The following is a 24668-nucleotide window of genomic DNA, read 5'->3' as shown; positions in this document are numbered from 1 at the left end:
AAAGAAACCAAATCTAGTTCACTTTAGGCTGGTCTGTCATATCTAGTCAGGATCCATCCATCCCACGAATACCCTCACCCTGACTTTCCCCTCACCTTCCTGCCCTGGACACTCCACCCAAGGAAGACACACCAGGCTCTGGACACTGGTCTGGGCTGTCTCAGCACCTTCTTCTTCCACAGGCACCTTGGCCTTGAGCACTCCAATGGCCATGAGGCTGAACAGGTCTCCAGAGGAGAGCACTGAGGGAGATGCCAGGAGAACAGAGTGGAAGCCCACGGTGAGAACTGGAGGCGGCAAAGCTGGGCTCTAAGCCAGCTCTATAGGAAGGACATGGTGCTGGTCCCTGAAGCACCACAGACTGCTTGCCTGGGCAACTGACTGAACTTCCCTGTGACCATACACAGGATGGGAATGCCTGGTCCTGTCTGAGATGGTGGGGTGGAGTGGGACAAAACAGGACACTAGCTTCATCAACTGCCCTGTGTCCAGGGAGAGTTAGGAAAATGCTCAGTTTGTTCAGTTAAACAGGACACAGTCGGGAAGGAAAGTCTTCATCCCTGTCTCACAGACCATCCAGTAGCTTCAGGCTACTCCCTGCACAGAAGGTGGAGGAGAAGGCTCAGCTCTAAGGTCTGACTTAGATTAGTAAATCACTGATGAAATCTATTATTTTCCTTAGGACAAAGATGCTTTCAAAGACATCTCCGTATACTTCTCCAAGGAAGAATGGGAAGAGATGGGAGAATGGGAAAAAATCCGATATAAGAATATGAAAAGGAACTACGAAGCGCTGATTGCTATAGGTAACAGGAAGTGCTGGGTTCCTGTGAGCCTGGGAAACATGAAGCAGGTCTTCACCCTCAGTGTTCACTTGGCCTGCTCTTAGGTGGCTTCATCTGCTCACAATTCCCTTTTGTGTGGAGACTAAACTGGAGGAAATGTTTACAGTTTTGTACCAGAGGGAGGTTGACCCTGCAGTGCAGAGCTCACCTCTTGCCTTATTCTAGATTCCCCCAGCCCATCCTACAGATTTCCTTGACTTTGTGACACTTCCCATTGCTTCTATGATTTGTTTCTCCTTCTTAGAACAAATATTTTGCTTCTTTCCAGGTTTCAGAGCCACTCAACCGGATTTCATGCATCACCACAGGCAGGTCATCAAACCCCAGGTAGATGACCCTGAGGATTCTGATGAAGAATGGACACCAAGGCAGCAAGGTGAGAGGCCAGGAGGATTTGGAGGTGTCTTCCTGAAACCAGCCTAGGCTTAGGTCTCAACTACATCTCCGCCAGTAGTACGGAAAACATAATTTTCAGCATTCTGAAGTGGTTGTGGCTGAATATTGACATTAGCCTGAATGAAGATGAATGTATAGGTTTTCCAGTGTAATTCTCAAAAGTTTTATGGTTAAAATTTATCATTCTTTTTACAAAGAATTATTTTTGCTAAACATTCTTATTGAAAGGCAGTTAAAGAAAGCTTAGAAATAAATTCACCGAACAGATTTAATACTAATCTCATTGGTTATTGGATTAAATCTCTTCAAAGAGGAAATGATTAACATATTATGTCAAGATATATTATTTATGTTATATATATAAAACAAAACCCATGATCTTCTTACCCTAAGGTTAAACTAATTCTTTATTTTGATTCTGGGAAAGGGTTTGAGAGAACTATTTATTCTCCATGATCTTTCCCACATTGCACTGACCAGAGATGGCATCAGGTAAAGAAAATGAAGTACACTTATTATAAAATAGAAGTGAGCAGCTCACTTCCTCTTCTGCTGCTGAAACAGTTTAGAAGAGTTAATCTGCCTAGACTGGAGAAAACAATTTAGATAGTTCTATGATTCTCCATCTATGGATTTCTGTTCTCCCAGATTTTTAAAAATTATTTATTTAGTTTTGGCTGCACTGGGTCTTCATTGCTGTCCATGGGCTTTCTCTGGTTGCGGTGAGTGTCTTCTCATTGCAGAGCACATGCAGGCTCTGTAGTTTGTGACACACAGGCTCAGCTGCCCCGCAGAAAGTGGAATCTTCCTGGACCAGCCATCAAACCTGTGTCCTCTGCATTGGCAGGCAGATTCTCATCCACTGTGCACCAGGGAAGAACCTCTCTTCCCTTAGGTTATTAAAACTAGTGAAAGGGACATGAAAACAAACATTTGGTTGTCTGCAAAGGTTTTGACATAAGGAGAGATTCTTCATAGGGAATACATACGCCTCGGTTCACCATACACCTGCACGTCTTTATTTACCTTTTTAACAATTTCTGAGTGGATGGCACACTGTTGCTAACTATGTGCACGTTAGTGTTAGTGGCCATAGTGCTAATGGCTCAGTCATATCTGACTCTGCGTACCCATAGACTGTAGCCCATCAGGCTCCTCTGTCCATGGGATTCTCTAGGCAAGAATCCTGGAGTGGGTTGCCATCTCCTGCTCCAGGTGATCTTCCCAACCCAGGGATTGGGCCTGCATCTGTTGCATCTCCTGCATTACAGGTGGATTTTTTACCGCTGAGCCACCGGGGATATACATACACATTGCTGTACAACAAATCTGTAGAAATGTTACATCTTGCGTGACTGAAGCCCTAACCCACTGAGTAACAATTCTCCAATCCTTCCTCCTCACAGCCCTTGGCAACCACGATTTTTTCTGTTTCCATGGATTTGATTAATTTAGATACCTCATAGAAGTGGAATCGGGCAATATTTGTCTTTTTTGATTGGTTCATTTCACTTAGTAAAATATCATCAAGGCCCATCCATGATGTAGCATGTGACAGAATTCGTTTTTAAGGCTTCAAAACATTCCATTGTGTGCATGTGGATATAAGAGCTATAACATATATCTTATATATAATCTTTATCTTTTATCCACCAATGAACATTTAGATTGCTTACACATCTTGCCCATTGGGAATAATGCGGCAGTGACCGTACATGTGCCCACTATTTAGTCAATATCTTGCTTTCAATTCTTTATGGAAATACACTCTTGAGTGGGATTGCTAGATCATACAGCAGTTCTAACTTTCTGTGGAAACTCCATACTGTTTTCTAGAAAGCTTGCAACATTTTACATTGCCAACAATAGTGTATAAGGGTTCCAATTTCTCCATATCCTTACCAAGCTTGCTATTGTCTTCTTATACATATTGCCCATCACAGAAGGTTTCACTTTGTATTTCCCTATTGATTAGTAATATTGAGCATCTTTTCATATGTTTGTTGGCCATTTGTGTATTTTCTCTGGAGAAATGTCTATTCAATTCCTTCTCTCACTGTTAGTCATCTCAGACTGTCATAACAAAACAGACTGCATTCCTTAAACCACAGAAATTTGTTTTCTTACAATGCTGGAGAATGAAAATTTGATATCAAGGTTCCATCATGGTCAATCAGGTTCTCTTCCTGGCTTGTAGGTAGCCATCATACTAGTGTATGCTTAGTAACCCCTTATCAGATGCATATTTTACAAATATTTTCTACCATCCTATAGGTGGCCTTTTCAACTCTGTTCAGTGTCCTTTGATGCACAAGGTTTTAAGATTAATCTCATTTGTCTACTTTTACTTTGTTACTAATACTTGTGCATTTGGCACCATATCTAAGAAATCATTGCTGATTCAGTGTCGTGAAGCTTCACCCTTGTTTTCTTCTAAGAGTCTTATCAAGTCTTGCATTTAGGTCTTTCATCCATTCTGAATTGATTTTTCTTCAAGATGTAAGATGTTCACTATTTTGCATATGGATATTTTGTTTCCCCAGCACCATTCATTACAGGGATTAAACTTTCCCCACTATCTTGACACCCTAGATGAAGATCATTAGACCATGTATCCAGGAGTTTATTTCTGGCTGTCTATTCTGTTCCATTGATTGACATATCAGTCTTTATGCCAGCCAGCTTCCTCAGTGGCTCAGCAGGTGAAGAATCTGCCTTCAGTGCAGGAGACACAGGAGATGCGGGTTCACTCCATGGGTTAAGAAGATCCCCTGGAGAAGGAAATGGCAACCCTGTCCAGTATTCTTGCCTGAGAAATCCCCTGGACAGAGGAGCCTGGTGGGCTACAGTCCAAAAGGTCACAAAAAGTCAAGAAGACTGAGTGACTAAACATAAATGTTTTGCCAAATCCACACTCTTTTGGTTCCTGTACCTTTGTAGTATGTTCTGAAATCAGAGGCCTCCAACTTTGCTGTTCTTTCTAAGATTGCTTTGCCTATTTGGGGTGCTCTGAGATTCCGTGTTAACTGTTGGATGGATTTTCTATATCTGAAAAAAAATTCCATTGGGATTTTAATAGGAATTGCATTGAATCTTTAAATTGCTTTGGGTAGTATGAACAGCTTAATAATATTAAGCCTCCAAATCCATAAACATGAGACATCTATCTATTTATTTATGTCAGATTCCTTTCAGCAAAAATTTGTAGTTTTCAACATATAATTCTTTCATCTCCTTAAGTTTATTCCTAATTACTTCATTGTTTTCAATGCTATTATAAACAAGATTATTTGTCCAGTGGCTAAGACTCCACACTCCCAATGCAGATAACTTGGGTTCAGTTTGTAGTCAGGGAACTAGATCCCACATGCTGCAACAAAGACCTGGCACAAACAAATAAATAAAAATAAATATTTTTTTTAATTTAGCTCTTGATGGTGGTTTTAAAAAGATAAAAAATAAATAGGATTGTTTTCTTATTTTCCTTTGTGGAATGGTCATTCTTCGTGCATGGAAAGACATCTGAATGTTGATTTTGTACCATGCAACTTTCTGTGCAGGAATTTTGTGTGTGTGGATTTAAAGATTTTTCTGCACATAAAACCATGCCCCTGTGAACAGACATAATTTTACTTCTTTGTTTCCAAATGGAAGCCTTTTGTTTCCATTTCTAACCTAAAGCCCTGGCTAGGACTTCTAATATTATGGTGAACAGAAATGTTGATAACAGGCATCCTTGGCTTTTTTTCTTGATCTTTTTCACTGATGACTATGATGTTAGAGGTAGACTTTCAATATATGACCTTTATTACATTGCAGTCACTTCCTTCTATTTCTACAGTGTTGAGTATTTTTGTCATGAAAGACTAGTAAATTTATTAGATACTTTATGAACATCAGATGAGGAACAGATGAAGTTTTATATATTTTTTTTAATTTTAAAAATTATGTAATGCTCCCAATGGAACCATAGAAGTTGATGATACAGAATTATTTTCCATTCCTCCTTTGGTAATCATTGTCTTTGTCACTCTCTGGCTTAGAATTATGTGTCCTTAACTAGAATACCCAGAGTTTGGAAACATTTTCCAACCAAAACACCGATTCTCATCATTTATTAGGTAAACCTTCTTCGATGCCCTTCAGAGTGGAGCACAGTAAACACCAGAAGGTGAGTATTTCCCAAATCCTGTTGCCAAAATATCCTCCTCATGGATTCAGTCACAGGTGAGAACAGGAGAAAACACAGAGATCCTGGAGACGGCTGCCTTCCTTCCCTGGATCTTTAGCACACTTTCTGATATCATCACCATCTTTACAGTTAGTAAGGACAACAACAGTAGTAGGCAGTTCTGTTGTTACATTATTTTCATAATATTTCAGACGTTAAGCATTTTATGTGAATAAACTTACTTAAACCTTAAATCAATCCTACAGTACCTATAAGTAGGTATATAGCTATCACCATTATAGATCCAAAAAATGAGGTAAAAAACATTTGATTATATGCCTGAGATCACAGTATCACTGGTAGTGCAATCTAAACCCATGCACGTTCTCTAAACCCCTTACAAACTGATTAAAACTTCCATAGTTCTATGAAGCTTATTCATACATCTTTATATCATTCATCTGAGAGATGTTTTCAACCTCAGTTCTTTAGTGCTGTGCTAGGGAGGGATATGCTGAGACATCTGACTAAGGGAAGCTAAGGACATGCTGGGCAGTTTGTAGAGTGGACAGTCCAAGATGAAGAAGGAGACAGGATCCCTACCTCAGAGCCTCCCACTCCAATAAGAGGAAGCGACTCGCCACCCTGAGAAGCCTCAGGTTTATGACTGAAAAGCAACAAATAAGAAAATAACAGAAGGACTTCACATAGATTACCCACTTTTGAGTAGAAACTCACCATCTGGGCATCATTTCAAATGCTCCTTCTTGCAGGAGGAGTAACAGCTCCTCCTCTGAGCTCTAATAGGCAACTCTCCTGTTTGGAATCATTTGTTTAGCCTGCCCCTGTGTTGTGAGCTTTGGGAGGCTAGCCCACACCCATTCATTCTCAGAAGTCCAGGCCCAGCTCAAAGCCCTGAGGGCCCCCTGAATGTTTTGTGAATGAGTGACTCCACATTTAAGCATTCATCTAGGAGTAGAAAGGTCAAAGAATGCTGAAGATAGTATCTGTGAGCTAGACTTCAAATATAGATGCAGTTTAGGGAATACATTGATACCAGGGATGTACGCTCACGTTCTTACTGTATTAAATAGCTCACACACCAATTTGTTGAAGATTATTAAACTTCATGTCCACTATAATATTAAGAATTAGCCTGTATACCAATTTATGGATCAGGAAATGAGGAGAACCAGCTAGTCATACAGCCTTGTTCAAGGAGAACTGATGAGACCAGCTACTTTAATTCCAAATATTGTCTCTAGGACATGGCAACCTGCAACTTTCATCTCATTTTCTTTATTGTCTAAATGTGTTTCTGCTGATCGTCTTTTCTCTTCTTAATCTCACTGCTTTGTCACCTTATTTTCCAGATGTGTTTTGTCCCCTCTGTAATTTTCCATACTTCCTCATCCATCAAAGGGCCACTAATTAATAGAAACCCCGGAACTCTCTACGAGCCCTTACCCTCTTCTTTCCCTGACCTCCAGCTATTCTCCCTGCCTTGCTCTCACTTTTATGCAGAAAGTTGAAGGGGAAGAACCTTAAGATATGAATTCTAGTTTTGATTCACTATCCACCTAGGTCCTTTTATTACTCTCCAGTGTTCAGACCCTCCCCCCAAATCAGGTATTTCCAAGAATTGTCAAAGTATTAACTAAAGTCATGCATGTGAAAACACTTCATAAAGTCCTAAAGAACTAAAGAAATGCCTGTTGTCTTTTACTCACATGGAAGAGAATGGCCAGGGCACCATTAAGTAAGGAATCTAGTTTGAAGGAATTGCCAGGAGCAGCAAAATCGCTGAAGACAAGTGGCTCCCAGCAGGCTCAGAAACCAGTGCCCCATCACAGAAAAGCAAGGACCCCTGGACAGCACCCCAGACAAAAAGTCGGTAAGAGAAAATTTGGGGAGCTCCTCTAATTAGTTCCTTTAATCCCTGTAGAAAAACTAATAAGTATGGCCTAGGTGTGTGGCATGGACTTTGGGTAGGCATGGGTTTAAGATGGACTGATCTGAGACATGAAGTTAGCACTGGGGCCTTGGGAAAATCTTATTCATTTTCTGAGGTCCTGATTGCTATCTGTAAAGTGAAGATAAGGATACATAACTCATAGTGCTTGAAAGCCTTACATTAAATGCAAAAGTCTGACACCTACAAGTAGTTCAATAAACCCATCTCTGATGATGGGAACCGTGCTTTGTTAGTGTTTATGCCCAGACCTCTGCTCAGTGCCTTACATGTCATGTGCCCTTAGCATATATTTTCTGAGTAGATGTGTTGGTGAACTATTTCCTAAGTAGGAAGGTTGGGAAGTTAAACCTACTAACGGGAAGTGCAGGATGCTATCACTGAACTGGGCATCTGTGGTCAGTGGAGCCTCAGTATCCTGAACCAGTAGTTAAAGGGAGAAGAAACAAAGTATAGAGAAGGGACTTCCTGGGGGTGAAGTGCTTAAGGCTCCCCGCTTCCACTGCAGGAGGTGTGGGTTCCATTCCTGGTCAAGAAACTATGATCCCACAAGCCATGCAGTGTGGCCAAGAAATAAATAATGTAACATGAAAACATAAAATTACAAAAGTAAAAGTTTGAAAAATACATGTAAGAAAGTTTTAACAAAGTGTATAGATGGACAGGTAGGAGATCTCACACTTTCTGATAAAACAGGGACTAACTCCCCAGACCCCGCCAGCCTTGCTTAGCTTCTGTTCTCCATCTTAGAACTCAGAAGAAAAGAGACTGGAGTGAAGAGGTACAGTTTACGAGAAAGAAAGGGCCACGTGTACCAAGAGGTCAGCGAGCCCCAGGATGACGACTACCTCTGTGAGTGACCCTGTTGGCCCACTCACGGAGAAGGGGCTACGAGGCCTTGGTCCACTAACCTCACCTCACCATTTGGTCCCCCGGCCATCCCCTTCCTCTATGACTTGGGGTGCAGGATCAAGGCCAAATGCCATGAATGCCCCAGTTCCTTCTGAAGGGCGTTACGACCAGCAACATCACGATACCTCCTCTCATCCCTGTTCTCACCTCCAGATTGTGAGGAGTGTCAGAACTTCTTCATCGACAGCTGTGCTGCCCATGGGCCCCCAACCTTTGTAAAGGACTGTGCAGTGGGAAAGGGGCATGCCAACCGCTCAGCCCTCACGCTGCCCCCTGGGTTAAGCATCAGACTGTCGGGCATCCCTGACGCTGGGCTTGGAGTGTGGAACGAGGCGTCCGATCTGCCGCTGGGCCTGCACTTTGGCCCCTATGAGGGCAAGATCACAGACAATGAAGAGGCCGCCAAGAGTGGATACGCCTGGCAGGTGAGAAGCACCCGTTTCCCTGTCCTCTGGCCTCTAACCGCTTGTGTGTGGTGGGGGGGGTACTTCATGTCTACATGCGAGGACGCAGATGGTGATAACATGGATGGCAATGACACAGTCAGCCCTGTGTACTGTGTGCCCTGGGCGTGAACACAGGACTTCCATCTAAAGGTCAGAGGAGAGGTGGGACCACAGTGTACAGACACACAGGAGTTCCATCTAAAGGTCAGAAGAGAGGTGGGAACACAGTGTACAGACACTCCGGACTTCCATCTAAAGGTCAGAAGAGAGATGGGAACACCTTGGTACACACTCACAGGACTTCTATCTAAAGGTCAGAGGAGAGGTGGGAACACAGTGTACAGACACTCCGGACTTCCATCTAAAGGTCAGAAGAGAGATGGGAACACCTTGGTACACACTCACAGGACTTCTATCTAAAGGTCAGAGGAGAGGTGGGAACACAGTGTACAGACACACAGGACCTCTATTTAAAGGTCAGTGCAGATGTGGGACCAGAGTGTACAGACACACAGGACCTCTATCTAAAGATCAGAGGAGATGCGGGACCACAGTATACAGACACTGAGGACTTCTATCCAAAGGTCAGAGGAGAGGTGGGAACACAGTGTACAGACACTCAGAACCTCTATCTAAAGGTCAGATTAGCGGTGGGACCACAGTGTACAGACACTCAGGATCTCTATCTAAAGGTCAGAGGAGAGGTGGGACCACAGTGTACAGACACTCAGGACCTCTATCTAAAGGTCAGAGGAGAGGTGGGAACACAGTGTAGAGACACTCAGGACCTCCATCTAAAGGTCAGAGGAGAGGTGGGAACACAGTGTAGAGACACACAGGACCTCTATCTAAAGATCAGAGGAGATGTGGGACCACAGTACACAGACACTGAGGACTTCTATCCAAAGGTCAGAGGAGAGGTGGGAACACAGTGTACAGACACTCAGAACCTCTATGCAAAGGTCAGAGCAGAGCTGGGACCACAGTGTACAGACACTCAGGACCTCTATCTAAAGGTCAGAGGAGAGGTGGGAACACAGTGTACAGACACTCAGGACCTCTATCTAAACGTCAGAGGAGAGGTGTGATCCAGGCACACAGAAGTGACTCCTCCCTTGTGGAGCCCTTGCCTTCAATGAACCAAGAGACTCAGACTTGGAATGATGAGTAAGGGCTTACCGTGTGGTCCAACTGGCAGTTGAATCCATGCAGGCTCAAAAGCATCAATGACTACAGAGGGAAATAGCTCTTCTATTGCTTCCTACCGATAAAAAAAAAAAAAAAAAAAGACATCTTGTAACTCTTTTTCTGACACTCAGATAACCAAAGGGAGGAACTGCTATGAGTATGTGGATGGAAAGGACACGTCTTGGGCCAACTGGATGAGGTGAGTGCAGTGAGGCTGCAGTGTGTAGACATCAAGACTCCCTCCATCCCATGCCCCTTTCCTTCTCAACCCAGCTCCCTCAACAGCTTTCACATATTCTTTCCTCTTTTCCCTCCATATCATGTTCTTTCATTTCAAAAGACACTAGAAAGAGGGAAATAAAAATATGGCATGTGCCGTCAAGATACAAGTCTATCTGCTGAACAAAACTGGTGGACTTGAAAACAACTTGAGGAGTCTAGATTCACCAGGGACACTTTAACTGACTTAGTGGACACTTACCACACACTTTATGTTTCAGTTTAGACAGTGCACTTCGTTACTGAAGCTGATCACACAACCCATGTCCTTTTGGAGAACATACTGCATACAGACATTAGCCAATTGATTTTAGGAACAGTAACCTTATTTTTTTCTCTTTGAGTAACTACACAGCGCCAGGAAAACCTAATACAGGAGACCTTGACTCTATGTGGGCAACAACCTCCTCAGGCTTGGTTCCAGTGAGAAGTGGGCCCTGAGGCCTCAGAAGGAATGGGGGGCAGGATGGCTCTGAGTGGGGCCATTCTCTGAAGGCCTCTCCTTTCATCAGGGCAGGAAGACAGTGAACAAACAATTACTGTTCCGTGTCTCAAGCTATATCAGAGCTCTCTCCAAGTGTCCATGGGAGAGGGTGGGCAAGTGAATAGGACACTGGATACACGTGGGGAGATGGGAGAAAGCCTCGGGAGAGAAGGCAGGCTGGGGTGAGTGCTGAGGACTGCGTGTTAGCCAAGGAGCACCAAGTCCTGTGGATGGAAGAGAACTTAATTCAGAGTTTAGAGGAGCTGGAGGTCACCAGCCTCACGGAGAGTCCAGGTGGAGACGAGTCTGGAACTGGGCTCCGGAAAATGGCTAATTAGGTAAGGAGAGAAAGGCATGGGAATTCACATGGCCTGGTCGAAGGTGTGAATAGAAGGTCCACATGAGGGGCGGCCTCGGGGGCGGAAGGCAAGGAGCTGGGCATGGTCGGAGAGTGGAGGGCACTCATCACTTGAGGTTTCTTTCCCGTTCCCGGCCTCGCCCCCAGGTATGTGAACTGTGCCCGGGACGATGAGGAGCAGAACCTGGTGGCCTTCCAGTATCACGGGCAGATCTTCTACCGAACCTGCCAGGTGGTCAGGCCGGGCTGTGAGCTGCTGGTCTGGTACGGGGACGAGTATGGTCAGGACCTTGGCATCAAGCGGAACAGCAGGGGGAAGAGTGAGCTCGCGACCAGGAGAGGTGAGTGTCACCCCTCTTCCAGCACCCCACCCCATCCTGGAAGCCTCCATGGTCCGATTTAGAAGCAGAGGACAATCCAGTCCAAAGTCAGTTGAGTTGCAAATAAAATGCCTCAGTATTTGATTCTTTTCATATGATTGTTAGGAAAAATTTTTATATTAAAAATGCTAGTTCTAATTTTTAATATTTCATGCAAAATAATATGTAACATCTCCTTCTGCTGAAAGGCTTAGGAGCAAAAGGCAAGTTTTCTAGCACCTACCAGCTCTCTGCCCTTTATCTCTTTCTTCCTTAATTTCTCCCATTATTTTTTTTTAAACTAAAATAAAGACATTTTATTTTAAAATATTTATAGGGCAAAGATATTTTAAGAGTCACACTAGGAAATTTATGAATGACATCTGCCAATTTAAAGAAAGTAAGTGGAATTCCTTAGTCATCAGTATTTTTTTAATTAATTAATTTATTTATTTATTTCATTTATTTTTATTAGTTGGAGGCTAATTACTTTACAATATTATAGTGGTTTTTGTCATACATTGACATGAATTAGCCATGGATTTACATGTATTCCCCATCCCGATCCCCCTTCCCACCTCCCTCTCAACCAGATCCCTCTGGGTCTTCTCATTGCACCCGGCCTGAGCACTTGTCTCATGCATCCAGCCTGGGCTGGTGATCTGTTTCACCCTAGATAATATACATGTCTCAATGCTGTTCTCTTGAAACATCCCACCCTCGCCTTCTCCCACAGAGTCCAAAAGTATGTTCTGTACATCCGACTCTTTTTCTGTTTTGCATATAGGGTTATCATTACCATCTTCCTAAATTCCATATATATGTGTTAGTATACTGTAATGGCCTTTATCTTTCCGCCTTACTTCACTCTGTATAATGGGCTCCAGTTTCATCCGTCTCATTAGAACTGATTCAGATGAATTCTTTTTAATGGCTGAGTAACATTCCATGGTGTATATGTACCACAGCTTCCTTATCCATTCGTCTGCTGATGGGCATCTAGGTTGCTTCCATGTCCTGGCTATTATAAACAGTTCTGCGATGAACATTGGGGTGCACACATGTGCAGTGATGTGCATTCAGTTACTGTTCCAGTCTGTTGTCATGTGAGTTCACACTCTGTGCCAGACAGGGCTCCACGCACCGAAACAGACAGAACCACTGCCCTGGGGCAGCAGGGGCTTCATACCAGACAGGGGCTGGTGCTCTGAGGAAAACCAGCGCAGGGAGCGTGCCTCGGGTCAGCGTGAGCAGAGGGTGGGGTGTGGTGCAGGACGGTGCGGCAGGGTCTCTGCAGAGATAACGCCTGCGGGGAAGGATTCCAGGCAGGGGAGCAACCAGTGCCTCAGACCCAGGGCCGGGAAGAGAGGCCATGCCAGGGGTCGCAGGAGTAAGCACAGAGGGAGAGGAAGGAGGCTGGATGGGGCACGGAAGCCTCAGGGCCTGTGTCCACGTGCAGGCCCCAGGGGCCTTCCTGGGTAACACAGAACAACCGCGAGGCTTTCAGCTGCAAGCGGCATGTTCTCTGTGCTAAGACGATGCTTTGGTTCACTTTTGGGAAGAGACAGCAGCGGGGAGTCCTCTCAGAGGTCAGTTCATTGCCAGACATGAGGGGAGAGTGGGCTGGCTGAAGATGCTTGGGACTGAGGGTGTGAAGAATCTGGCTGGAGATGTATTTTTAAACAGGGCTTCCTAGTGCATGCTAAGTGGACTAAGCCTGAATGAAATAAATGAGGTATGAATACTGCTGAAGCTTGAGAAAGGATATGCCTTTATTTTATGATTTATGGGAAACTGAGAGAGGAGCAATTTGTGAACCAACTGGGGCAGCAGGAGCCAGAGACCTGTGGTCAGTGGGACCTGGGCCGCTCAGTCTCATCCAGTCTCAAACCCACTTCCTGCAGAGATCGGCACAAAGGCTGCTCTTTGAACAAGGAGCCACAAAGTCAGATTTACCCACACCTGCTCTAACCACCCCCTGTGCTGCCTCCCATATGCAGAGAGCTCCAGGCCAGGCACCCCTAACTTAACAGACCCTTTACCCTCACAGGAAGCCTCTCAGGAGATTCCACCTAAGTCATCAAGTCTTATCTCTCAGTAGGGTAAATACCTGTGGCCACTGTGATGTAACGTTTCAGATAACTACACGCAGGGAAAGTCCCTGTGATCCAACTCTATCAGGAGAGACACTGCCTCTGATGCTGCTGGAAGGTCCCTATCTGGGTGATATGTAGAAAAGGCCCTTGACACAAGCTTCCTGGATTTCTGTAGATGTAGAGAATAAGAGTGGAATGGAAAAGTGGACTGTAAAGACATTTGATGGGAGACAAATCGTGCACTGTCAACACTTAGATGATTACTGGCGAGGGCCTGACCATGGCAAACCAGCTACCTGACCAAAAGCTTCCTCTTTCCGTAGAACTGAAGCCCAAGATCCACCCATGTGCCTCCTGCTCTCTGGCCTTCTCCAGTCAGAAATTCCTCAGCCAACACACCCAACGCAGTCATCCCTCTCAGACCCTCCTGAGACCATCTGAAAGAGACCTCCTCCAACCAGAGGATCCCTGCCCAGGCAATCAAAATCAGCGATATTCAGATACGCACAGCCCGAGCGAAAAACCTGAGGGCCGGGAGGCCAAGGACAGGCCCCAACCTTTGCTTAAAAGCGTAAGGCTGAAGAGGATTTCAAGGGTCTCTGCCTACTCACCCAGAGTAGAAATGGGGGGTTCTGGGGTGCATGAGAGAATGAAAGACGAGCCCAGCACAAGCCAGAAACTGAATCCAGAGGACACAGGCACATTGCTCACGGGGGCAGGGGTCTCAGGGATTATGAGGTTCACGTACGGAGAGTGTGGGCAAGGCTCCAAGGACAGGTCAAGTCTCAGCACACACGAGAGGACACACACAGGGGAGAAGCCCTATGTTTGCGGGGAGTGTGGACGAAGCTTCAGTAAGAACTTCAACCTCATCACACACCAGAGGACACACACAGGGGAGAAGCCCTATGTTTGCGGGGAGTGTGGGCGAAGCTTCAGTCAGAAGTCCGTCCTCGTCAGACACCAGAGGACACACACAGGGGAGAAGCCCTATGTTTGCAGGGAGTGTAGGCAAAGCTTCAGTCAGAAGTCCGTCCTCATCATACACCAGAGGACACACACAGGGGAAAAGCCCTATGTTTGCAGGGACTGTGGGAGAAGCTTCAATGATAAGTCAAATCTCATCTCACATGAGAGGACACACACAGGGGAGAAGCCCCATGTTTGCAGGGAGTGTGGGCGAAGATTCAGTCAGAAGGCCCATCTCATCATCCACCAGAGGACACACACAGGGGAGAAGCCCTATGTTTGCAGGGACTGTGGGCGAAGCTTCAATGATAAGTCAAATCTCATCTCACACGAGAGGACACACACAGGGGAGAAGCCCCATGTTTGCAGGGAGTGTGGGCGAAGATTCAGTCAGAAGGCCCATCTCATCATCCACCAGAGGACACACACAGGGGAGAAGCCCTATGTTTGTGGGGAGTGTGGGCGAAGCTTCATTCAGAAGTCAGATTTCATCAGACACCAGAGGACACACACAGGGGAGAAGCCCTATGTTTGCGGGGAGTGTGGGCGAAGCTTCAGCAAGAACTTCAACCTCATCACACACCAGAGGACACACACAGGGGAGAAGCCTTACGTTTGCAGGGAGTGTGGGCGAAGCTTCAGTCGGAAGTCCGTCCTCATCAGACACCAGAGGACACACACAGGGGAGAAGCCCCATGTTTGCAGGGAGTGTGGGCGAAGCTTCAGTCAGAAGTCCTATCTCATCTCCCACAAGAGGACACACACAGGGGAGAAGCCCTATGTTTGCAGGGAGTGTGGGCGAAGCTTCAGTCAGAAGTCCGTCCTCATCAGACACCAGACGACACACACAGGGGAGAAGCCCTATGTTTGCAGGGAGTGTGAGTGAGTCATGACCTACAACCCACACCTTAGCCACAGGAGGATTACTGCAGCCACGCCATGCCTCAGCTCTAAGGGGGCCTCAGAGGAGGCCTGTGACCCGTTACTGTCCCCAGGAGTATGAGGAGAGACTTCCCAGGTGGTCCAGTGGCCAAGACTCCAATGCAGAGACCCACGTTCAATACCTGATTGGGGAACTAGCTCCCACAATCTGCAACTAAGACACAGCACAGCCGAATAAATAAATAGATAATAAATATTTTAAAGAAAGAGTGTGATAAGCAAGAATTACTTGTTAAATAGACCTTCCACTTTCGTGACAGGAGAGGAGGTAGATAAACAGCAGAGGGTTTCTTAAGTGTTCTGGAGATGTTCATGCCAATTGCCTTCGTGGTATTTTAGGTCTCCTTTTCTAATAAATTTTGTCTCCAAACAAATCTGAAGCCCAGACTATGTACTCATTCCCCCCTTATCACTGACAGTAGTGGAGTCCAGTCGTAGCTGAACCCCGGGGAAGGCATCATTCTGGAGCCAAATCAGTTAGGTCACTGGACAGTCAATCCTGGGTCCAGGGAGAGGAATGCAGAGTGGAGTCAGACTCACCAGAGAAGGGAATTCCTTGGCCTCCTGGGAAGTGCGGCCTCTCCTCCTTATAGACCTCGGCTCTCCTTTGGCCTCTCCTGGTGGCCCTCTGGTTCCCTCTGACTTCTGTAGCCGCAAAGGTGAAGGCCACGTGCACGTGTGTGTGTGAGCGCGCGCGCCTGACTCAGCATGGTCCGTCTGGTCTCTGCCGCTCCTTCGGGGTCATCACAGCATCTGGACTCCAGATGCGACCACAAGGGTCCAGTTCTCAGCCCTGCCCCCAGCAGCTGCGTGAGCTGGGGCAAGATGCTGAACCTCTCTGTGTCTCTAATCTCACTGTGATACAAGGTGGGAGCACCAGCATTTTGGTCTGATGCGTAAGCACAGGCGGAATCTGGCAGAGGCTAGCTGAGAACGCAAGCCCCACCTTTGCTGTCTTTTGTGTTTTTTTCTTTAATATTTTTTATTTTTTTAATAGAAGGATAATTGCTTTACAGAATTTGTTTTCTGCATGTCCCTCAGCCCCCACAACTTCCAGGTCTTCAGAGCTAGACGAGGAAGGGGCCGTTCAGGCACTAGGATGCCCTGATGAGGGGGTGTGAGGTCAGGGGTGCTAAGGGAGGCCGACCTCCCTTCCCTCCCCTGCCGTTCCTGCTGAGCTGGGCAGCCCCAGAGCCCGTCCACAGACAGGCAGTCCCCACATTCGTCCCCCTGCCGAGAACAGAGCCTGGAGCCGCGTTTGCATGAAATCCCTGACCGTCCCCCATCCTACCCCCACACGGAGGGTCCTTGAAGACCACACCGCGGCTTCTCTCTGCATGGGCCTCGTACCTGTGCCGGTGCGCTCTGGGCAACGCTGTCGCGACCCTGAAATTCTTAACCATGGAATACTTCATCCTTACACTTCCCTTTCATGAGTGAAGTCTGATGGGCCCCGGGGTGAGCTATGAGCAGAGCAGATGCACACACAGCACGGGTCCTGGGGTGACCAGGTTGCACAAGGGGACAAAATGGACACAAAGCCCCCCCCCCCCACCCTGGGTGAGTGAGGGTGGGGACAGCACCAGGAAGCCACGCTTGCCTAGACCCGGAACCGAGCTCCGACACAGAGAGGAGGCAATGGGGTTCTTAAGGTCGACCACACCCTCCCCTCTGTGAATGACCTCTGCCCTGGCCTGGTCCTTCCAGAAGGGGCTCAGGAGGCTGAAGTCCGCCAGGCCACCAGAAGACACCAAGGGGAGAGTAGGCCACAGGGCGGGGGGCGGAGGGTGTGAAGTCCAGGACTCGGGGCAACGGCCCTCAGTTCCCTCCATGTGCCAGGCTTGTGAAGCATCTCTACATGAACCACGTCAGTGATAACCACCCACTATTATTTTCCGGTTTCTATGCTTTCTTAAAGGAAAGTGTTTGTCTGTGGTTTGGCTTCCCTACAGGAAGGGAAGCCACGTAAACTCCCCATCTTCTATGACTTCAGGCCGGGGCCACGGGAGGGAGATTTAGGGGTGGTGTAGGCAGAGGGGCTTCAACTGAAAAACGGTGGGGATCCAGAAACCTGCAGGGGCTTCTCACCTGCACCTCCGACCAGAGCTGGGCCTGGAATCCCCTGGAAGGCTGAGCAGGTCAAACCTTCTCCCTCCCCTCCCCTCCGCTCCCCTCCCCTCAAAAAGCTGACTCCTGGGGCCAGCCCACAACACCCCCAAATTCCCCATCACCCAAGCCCCACACAGGCCCTCCCTCACAGATGTGGGATTACCTGGATGGTGGCACAGATGGTGTGTGACCCCAGAGCTGGGGGTCTCAGCTGACCTTGACAAAGGGGGTGGATGCTTTACACAGCCTCCCAGCCCAGGGAGCTGCCAGCAGCCACAAGCCATGATCTGAAGCGGAGCTGGGAGATGGGGAGTGGGGATGCGAGCTCTCTGAGGTCCCATGCTGTCCCAGGACAGTGGCCAGGCCCCGCCTGACACCGTGACTGCCCTGCACGGTCACACAGGACACCAGCAGTCACGGGACGGACAGCCAGCTGCCTCCGCCGCACGCTCCACCCTGACCAAGGTGGCCCCGTGGCTGTACCAGCCCCGCCTGCGCGCGGCTCTGCTAGGCTGCCGGGGCTCGGGGACCCTGGGTGAGTCGGTGAGGGCAGAGCTCCAGAGGCCAAGCCTGTCTTCAGCCACCAGACCTGCCCTACTTACTGGACTCATGCGCCCAGCCAGTATCTGAAGCCAAGATGCCTTTGGGAGAATGACTCCACAGACGCTGACCTCAGAGCTCAGACTCCTGAAAACTTACTAAACAGATTATTTACAGTTTTTTTTTAAATAGGATGTTGGCAGGAAGCGGGGAGGGGAATGACTCCCTTGGTGGTGCTGTGGTTAAAAATCCACCTGCCAATGCAGGAGACACGGGTTCAGTCCCTGATCTGGGAAGACCCCACGTGCCGTGGAGCAACTAAGTCCGTTCACAACTACTGCAGCCCAAGAGCCTAGAGCCCCTGCTTCCCAACCACAGCAGCCACCACAGGGAGAAGTTCAGCGCAGAAACGAGAGAGCAGCCCCCACGCCGGACAGCCAGAGAAAAGCCCGCAGAGCAGCGAAGACCCAGCAAGCCGAAAATAAATAAATAACCTTGCTTTAAGTAGGAGATCGCAGCATTCTCTGCTGACCAGAGCCTAGGACTCTGAGCTCCCTACACAGGGGGCCACGTTCAATCCCTGGTCAGGGCACTAGATCCCACATGCTGCAACTGAAGGCCCTGCATGCCACAGCTAAGACCCAGCGCAGCCAATTAAATGAATACTTAAAAGTAGGAGGCTGTTCATCTGTCACCATAGAAAACTGCAACGTTTTAGGAAAAGAAAAAACAAAAGATCTTATTTTGCAAGTGCTCATGGTTGATTGCAAAAATTTTCTCATGATATGCAGCTGTTTAAAAAAAAAAGAAATTTAGAAAATACAGAAACTAAAATCCACCCATAAATGTGTGGGGAGCATCAATTACTGCAGCATCCGGCCACCACACACGGGAACACACGTCCGTGTTTTTCCTCTACAAAGAGGCTTTCAGCCTCCACCCCTCTTCCTACCGGCCTCTGCTCTGCTCACCAAGAAGACTGCGCTTTGGCCTCATGACCGGGGGGGTTTCTGTTGAACTCAGGGAGGTGGTGGATTAGGGCTGTGTGGTTGGGGGCACCGTCTGGCCTGCAGTGAGGAGAGAAGCGCGACTGCTCCACCTCTGGGTCCAGTAACTCCAGGAGCCTCGGGGAGCCGCCCGGGAAGAAGCCTCTCAAACACCTTCCCTGCAGTCTCCACAGTTACAGCACGTCCCATGTATCGGGGTTCAGCTGTGGGTTAACAAGTCCTCTCTTGTTGGACAGAAAAGTGTTTCCACAGAGAATCTGCCTGGATCTTGGCCTTGGTTGGTACAGATGTAACAGGCAGTACGTTCAGGGCTCAGGGAAGTTAGTTCTGAAGCTCTCTGGGTTTAGGGCTACAGCACCTCCTCACCTACACCGCTTCCACGGTCATGGAGCCTTCTCTTCCAGAGGAAGGTGTTTGGCAACATCAGCCACAAAGACACATACTGAAGAGGAGCAAGGCCACGGCAGGCAGGGCTGGGTGTTCCTGGGGGAGCAGAGAGGCCTTGGACACTCCATGCTGGACACCTGCCCCACCGGCTTCTCCTCCTTCTCGCTGGGCATGCAGCTTTCACCTGCTGGGTGCCCGCCAGTGAGGGGCTCCCAAGACACCAAGCTGGGGTTGGCGATGGGGGAGCTGGATGCCAGGGAACCCGAGACCCTGCAGCAGGTCAGTGCACTGTGGACGAGGGATGGCCTCACTGAATGGTTAGGCCCTGTGCATTCAGGACACGCTCTCTGGACCCCAGGTGGAGGTGCTGCTGCCCCCAGGGCCCACCTGGGTCTTAGGAGGTGGAAGAGAGACCGGGTTGTCCTTCCCACCTCCTGCCCAGAGAATGACAAAGGCCAGTTCCCAAAAGTCAGAACAGGGTGGGCAGAGTGAGTCTTGGGTCTCACAGGGTCCCTGTGAAGAGGGGTTCACTGCACCCTGGATCCTTCTTAGGGCTGGTCCTCCTTCTGTGTTGTCTAAACACCAAATCTCACAAGGACGAGGCAGTCCAGGTGCCCACAGCATCACTTGCCCAGGGGCTGAACCCTCCTTATTTATTATGGGCAGGGAGACAGGGTGGCTGGTGTGATGCTCCCCTGGACCAGAGAGGAGACCCCCCAGGCTGTGTCTCTTCTACTCGTGAGACCCAGGTGGGCACTGAGGGCAGAGCACCTCCACCGGGGTCTGGAGAGGGTGTCCTGAATGGACAGGGCCTAACTGTCCAGTGTGTCTTCAGGGGGTACAGGCAAGAGGGGCACTAACTCCTTTCTAAATATTTCAGACAACCACTGAGTTCCTTTTGGTTTTTGGTTTCAGATCTTTTTATATGGTCCATTTTCAGAGTCTTTATTGAATCTGTTACAATATTGCTTCCATTTTATTTTTTTATTTTTTGACTGCAAGGCATGTGGGATTGTTACCAAGTCCAAGCTCACTCTGCATGCCTCACAACAGGCCGATAAATCAGAGGCGAGGTACTGAGGCAAGGAATATGACTTTACTTGGAAAGCCAGCAGATTGAGAAGATAGCAAACTAATATCTCCAAGAAACCATCTTGTCAGGGTCTGGATGCCACTGTCTTTTATAAAACACAGAGCTGAGAGGTGAGGAAATACAGTAAAAAGGCCATTAATCTGGCAAATATCTCCTGGAGTGGCCAGTCTCGGGAGGAGATGTGTTACTTTCTCCCTCCTGTAGCCATCCACAGGTGGACAGGTCCTGGACAGAGGCAGAGGGGCGGGGTTTCCTGAGGCAGGCCATTATGTATGGACAGTATCCCTGTAGCAAACAGGCCAACAGAAAGCAAAGGTTAAAGTAAAACATTCAACATGCAGTCAGATTTTGTTCTTCCCTGTAACAATTCCCCAGTGTCAGCGTCCATTCCACAATCTTATGGGAAAAGGGGTGATGAGTGTTCTAATTGTCCCACTAGTTGCATCTTTTGGGGAGTGCCCACCACTGGTGCCAGTGTGCTGAATGTTGAGATTTGTCTCTTGTTGTTCTTTGGAAAGTCTCTACTTCATATGTATAGACATAATAATATTATAATACAGGTGTTGAGAGTTGTTTTATACAGTACAAATCTTTTAGGATTTCAAAACCAGGGGGCAGCATCTAAAGTTAAGGAACTTAGCACTTTTCTGTGTGTGGGAAGATGCACCAGCCATCTCACTGAAATCATCCCCTTTGATACACACCTTACCACCTGGCAGCAGCATCCTGTCTTCTCCTTCCTGAGTTTCCTCGGGGATCACAGTGGGGAGTGGATGCAGTCTGATGGCTGCTGGAAAGCAGGTATTCTTTCCTTTCCTGAGGTTCCTCAGAGCTCACCATGAGGAGTGGCTTCAGTTTGATACCTTCTAGAGAGTAGGAGGGGGAACCTGTGTCCCCATTGAGATCATCTCAGCACAGAGAACAAGCATGTCCTGTGACTCCAGACAACCTTCCAACGTTCAGGGCTCAGTGTTCAGCCTGCAGGATCCACAGCCATGAGCTCAGCCACCATGGCCTGCACTTAGCTCCTATTTAGCCCTGAAACCTGCACTGCAGGAGGCCCTCTAAATGTGGTGTCCTGTCCAGCAAACTCTCGGTCACACCCTCCAAGCCTGACCCAGGCCCAGCTCTGCTGAGAGGGTCTCACTGGGGACCCAGGTTCCCCCTCCTGCTCTCCCACATTCCGTACCTGAGTGGGGAGAAGGCAGGGGCTGGGGACACAGTGCCTCCAAGCAGGTAGGGCAGACGTTCTCCCATCATGCCTTGTGGTCCATCCATGGGAACACAGTCTAATGTCACTGTTAGCAGCAGAGGACATGTGTCCCCAGATCCGGCCCACCCTATAGGAAATGTGAGCTGTGAACACTAACACAGGAAACCCCAAGTGACCTGCTTAGGCTGGAAGACTAGTTCCTGGCATGTGAGCTGAAGTCTGAAAGTAGCTTCTCATTGGGATTAGCCTTCTCCAGACATAGCTTGGGGGCAGCAAGAGTGCAATAAGTGGCCCCCAGCTGGGGCAGCCACACAGTGCCTCTCGACAGCCCTGTGGAAACTGTGCACCAGAGTGACCAGGAGCCCACATTCACCCAGCAGATGGCTTCTGAGAGGTCCGTGACAGACTAAAGCAACCATGAGCCTGTACTCACAGCAGACAGCCTCTGAGAGGTCTGTGACAGACCAGAGTGACCACAAGCGTGTATTCACCCAGCGGACAGTCTCTGATAGGTCTGTGACAGACCAGAGTTACCACAAGCATGCATTCACCCAGCTGATGGGCTCTGAGAGGTCTATGACAGACCAGAGTGACCACAAGCATGTATTCACCCAGATGATGGCCTCTGAGAGGTCTGTGACAGGTCAGAGTGACCACGAGCCTGCACTCACCCTGCGGATAGCCTCTGAGAGGTCTGTGACAGACCAGAGTGACCACAAACCTGCATTCACACAGAGGACAGACTCTGAGAGGTCTGTGACAGGTCAGAGTGATCGCGAGCCTGCCCTCACCCAGCGGATGGCCTCTGAGAGGTCTGTGACAGGTCACAGTGACCACAAGCCTGCACTCACCCAGTGGTGAATCCTTGACTGGAGAATCCCATGGACAGAAGAGCCTGGTGGGCTACAGTCCATGGGGTCGCAAAGAGTCAGACACAACTGAACGCCTGAGCACACACATATGAAACAGAAATGGACTCAGGGACAGAGGGAACAGACTGGCGCTCTCCGAGGAGGAGGGGGCAGTGGAGGGCCAGAGTGGGAGGCTGGGGTCAGCAGATGTAGCTTTTGTGAGTAGAATGGTTAAAGACGGCACTGCTGCATAGCAGAGAACCATATTCAGTATCCAATGATGAACTATAAAAGAATATTTATAAAAAGAATGTATACGTGTGTATAAGTGTATCCCTGAGCTATGCAGCAGAAATTAACACATTGTAAACCAGCTATACTTCAAAAAAAAAAAAAAATACTGATTAAAAAAAAAAAAAAACAGACACTAGCCAATTACAACAGACACTCAACCCAGGAGCACCAAGTCCCGAGCAGTCAGAACATGGACCAACCAGTCAGAAGAGGGGCCGACAGGAGACAGGGTCCCACGGCAGCCCACAGGCTGGCTAGGAGCCCTGGGCGCCGTAAGCCACAAGTGTCGCTGGAGGAAATGAGAACTCTGCCCACACGACTCCTCCTCCAGCTCTAAACAAAGCGGCTCTGCTTCCCCTGACCCCTTAACTGAGGGGCCCCGGGATGCCCTGGCTTGGTGCTGGGACCAGGAATGTACTGGTCAGACCCCAATGCAGGGGAGGTCTGTGAGGGCAGCTCTGGAGCGGGTGGGCCAGGATGAGCGCAGCAGCTCCGCCCATTCCTCGAAGATCGGACAAAACAGAGCCCAGGAGGCCGGAAAGTGTTCTAACGAAGGGCAGGCCCCACGTCGGTGCCTCCGCTCTCAGACTGAGGCCCAGCGCTGGCCCCCTGTGCCGGTCTGCAGCGCGTTCTGCACATGCCCTGATGCCTCAGCTGCTGAGCCCCAAGGAGAAGGCTTGTGATGGCAGCCATGCCCACAGGCGCCAGCAGCACTGACCATCTGGCTCCCGGCCCAACAGCGAGGTCCAGCTGAGACCGGTGGGCACGTGGTCAGCGGTGCTCCAGGGTGGGCCCCGTGTCACCAGTAAATGGCAGTGTCACGATGCAGGCCAGCAGGACTCAGCCTGGCGGATTGCTAGACTCAGCGGGGACATACCGACCCACGAACACTCCCGGCCCTGGGTCAGGCAGAGACCCGAACAGGCAGACAACTGCAGAGAGCAGGGTCCACGGCACAGACAAGGTGCACCCATCCACAGGCAGGGAAGGGGCACCATCTCAGGGGGCGCCCTTAATCCCCCAGCTTAAGCATAAAGGCGGTAGGAGGTGGTAGGAACAGCCTTGGAGCTGCTTTTAAGTCATGCAGGGCAGGACATGCAGGTGAGTGAAGGCCAGAGGGAATGTACCATAGAAAACAGAGTGTCTGGGGAACAGACGGGCTTGGGTGGAACTGAGCTCAAGGGGGCTGGGAGTCCGGACTCAGAAACCCTGTACGCCTCTCTCCCATCTCGGCCTCCTAATCTACTTAACCCCCACTCTGCAGCCTGAGGCCGCCTGTCCTGCGCATCTCCACACTCGGACCGTCCACTCATTCACAGATATTTGCTTAGCACCTGCCTCTGGCCAGGTCGTGTTCCAGGCACGGGACAGCCTTGAGGAGACAGACAATAACCCCAGTCCTTGGGGAGCAGAAGCTCTACCAGAGGCCAGATGCACCGGTCCTGTTGCCGAGCCCCGGCCTTGCCCTCCTCAGCCACCGGCCAGACCGCTGGAGCTCTGGCGTAAGATGCAGTTCTGTCTGAGCACCCCCCGTCCTCCAAGAAGGCGCCTCTCTGGACTCGCCGCCCGTCAGCCCCTGCCTCCCCGTGTCCTGTGTCCTTCTCAGCACAGACCACCATCTGAAACGGCCTCCCTGCCACCTCTGCGACCTCAGTGTACCTGGCGATCTCATGTCCTCGGTGAAGGAAGTTCCCGGCTGCCCTCACGCCCTTCCTGCTGAGTTCCCACCACAGATTCCCGTCAGGGTGGCCTGGAAG

At 48.9% G+C, this 24668-nt stretch overlaps 1 protein-coding gene across 1 annotated transcript; it reads left to right on the top strand.

Annotated features, from left to right (window-relative positions):
• The first annotated feature begins 211 nt into the window (after positions 1-211).
• On the top strand, positions 212-15361 carry LOC122684761 (histone-lysine N-methyltransferase PRDM9-like). The gene is made up of 10 exons (XM_043889069.1): positions 212-280; positions 683-806; positions 1114-1221; positions 5363-5412; positions 7150-7306; positions 8135-8236; positions 8450-8721; positions 10062-10129; positions 11199-11392; positions 13830-15361. The coding sequence occupies exons 1-10, from the start codon at positions 212-214 to the stop codon at positions 15359-15361; spliced, it is 2676 nt and encodes an 891-aa protein (XP_043745004.1).
• The last annotated feature ends 9307 nt before the right edge of the window (positions 15362-24668 follow it).

The sequence above is a fragment of the Cervus elaphus genome, chromosome 27 (assembly GCF_910594005.1).
Source record: "Cervus elaphus chromosome 27, mCerEla1.1, whole genome shotgun sequence".
Lineage (NCBI taxonomy): Eukaryota > Metazoa > Chordata > Mammalia > Artiodactyla > Cervidae > Cervus > Cervus elaphus.
The sequence above is the reverse complement of the archived record's forward strand: the minus strand, read 5'-3'. Positions and strand labels throughout refer to the sequence as shown.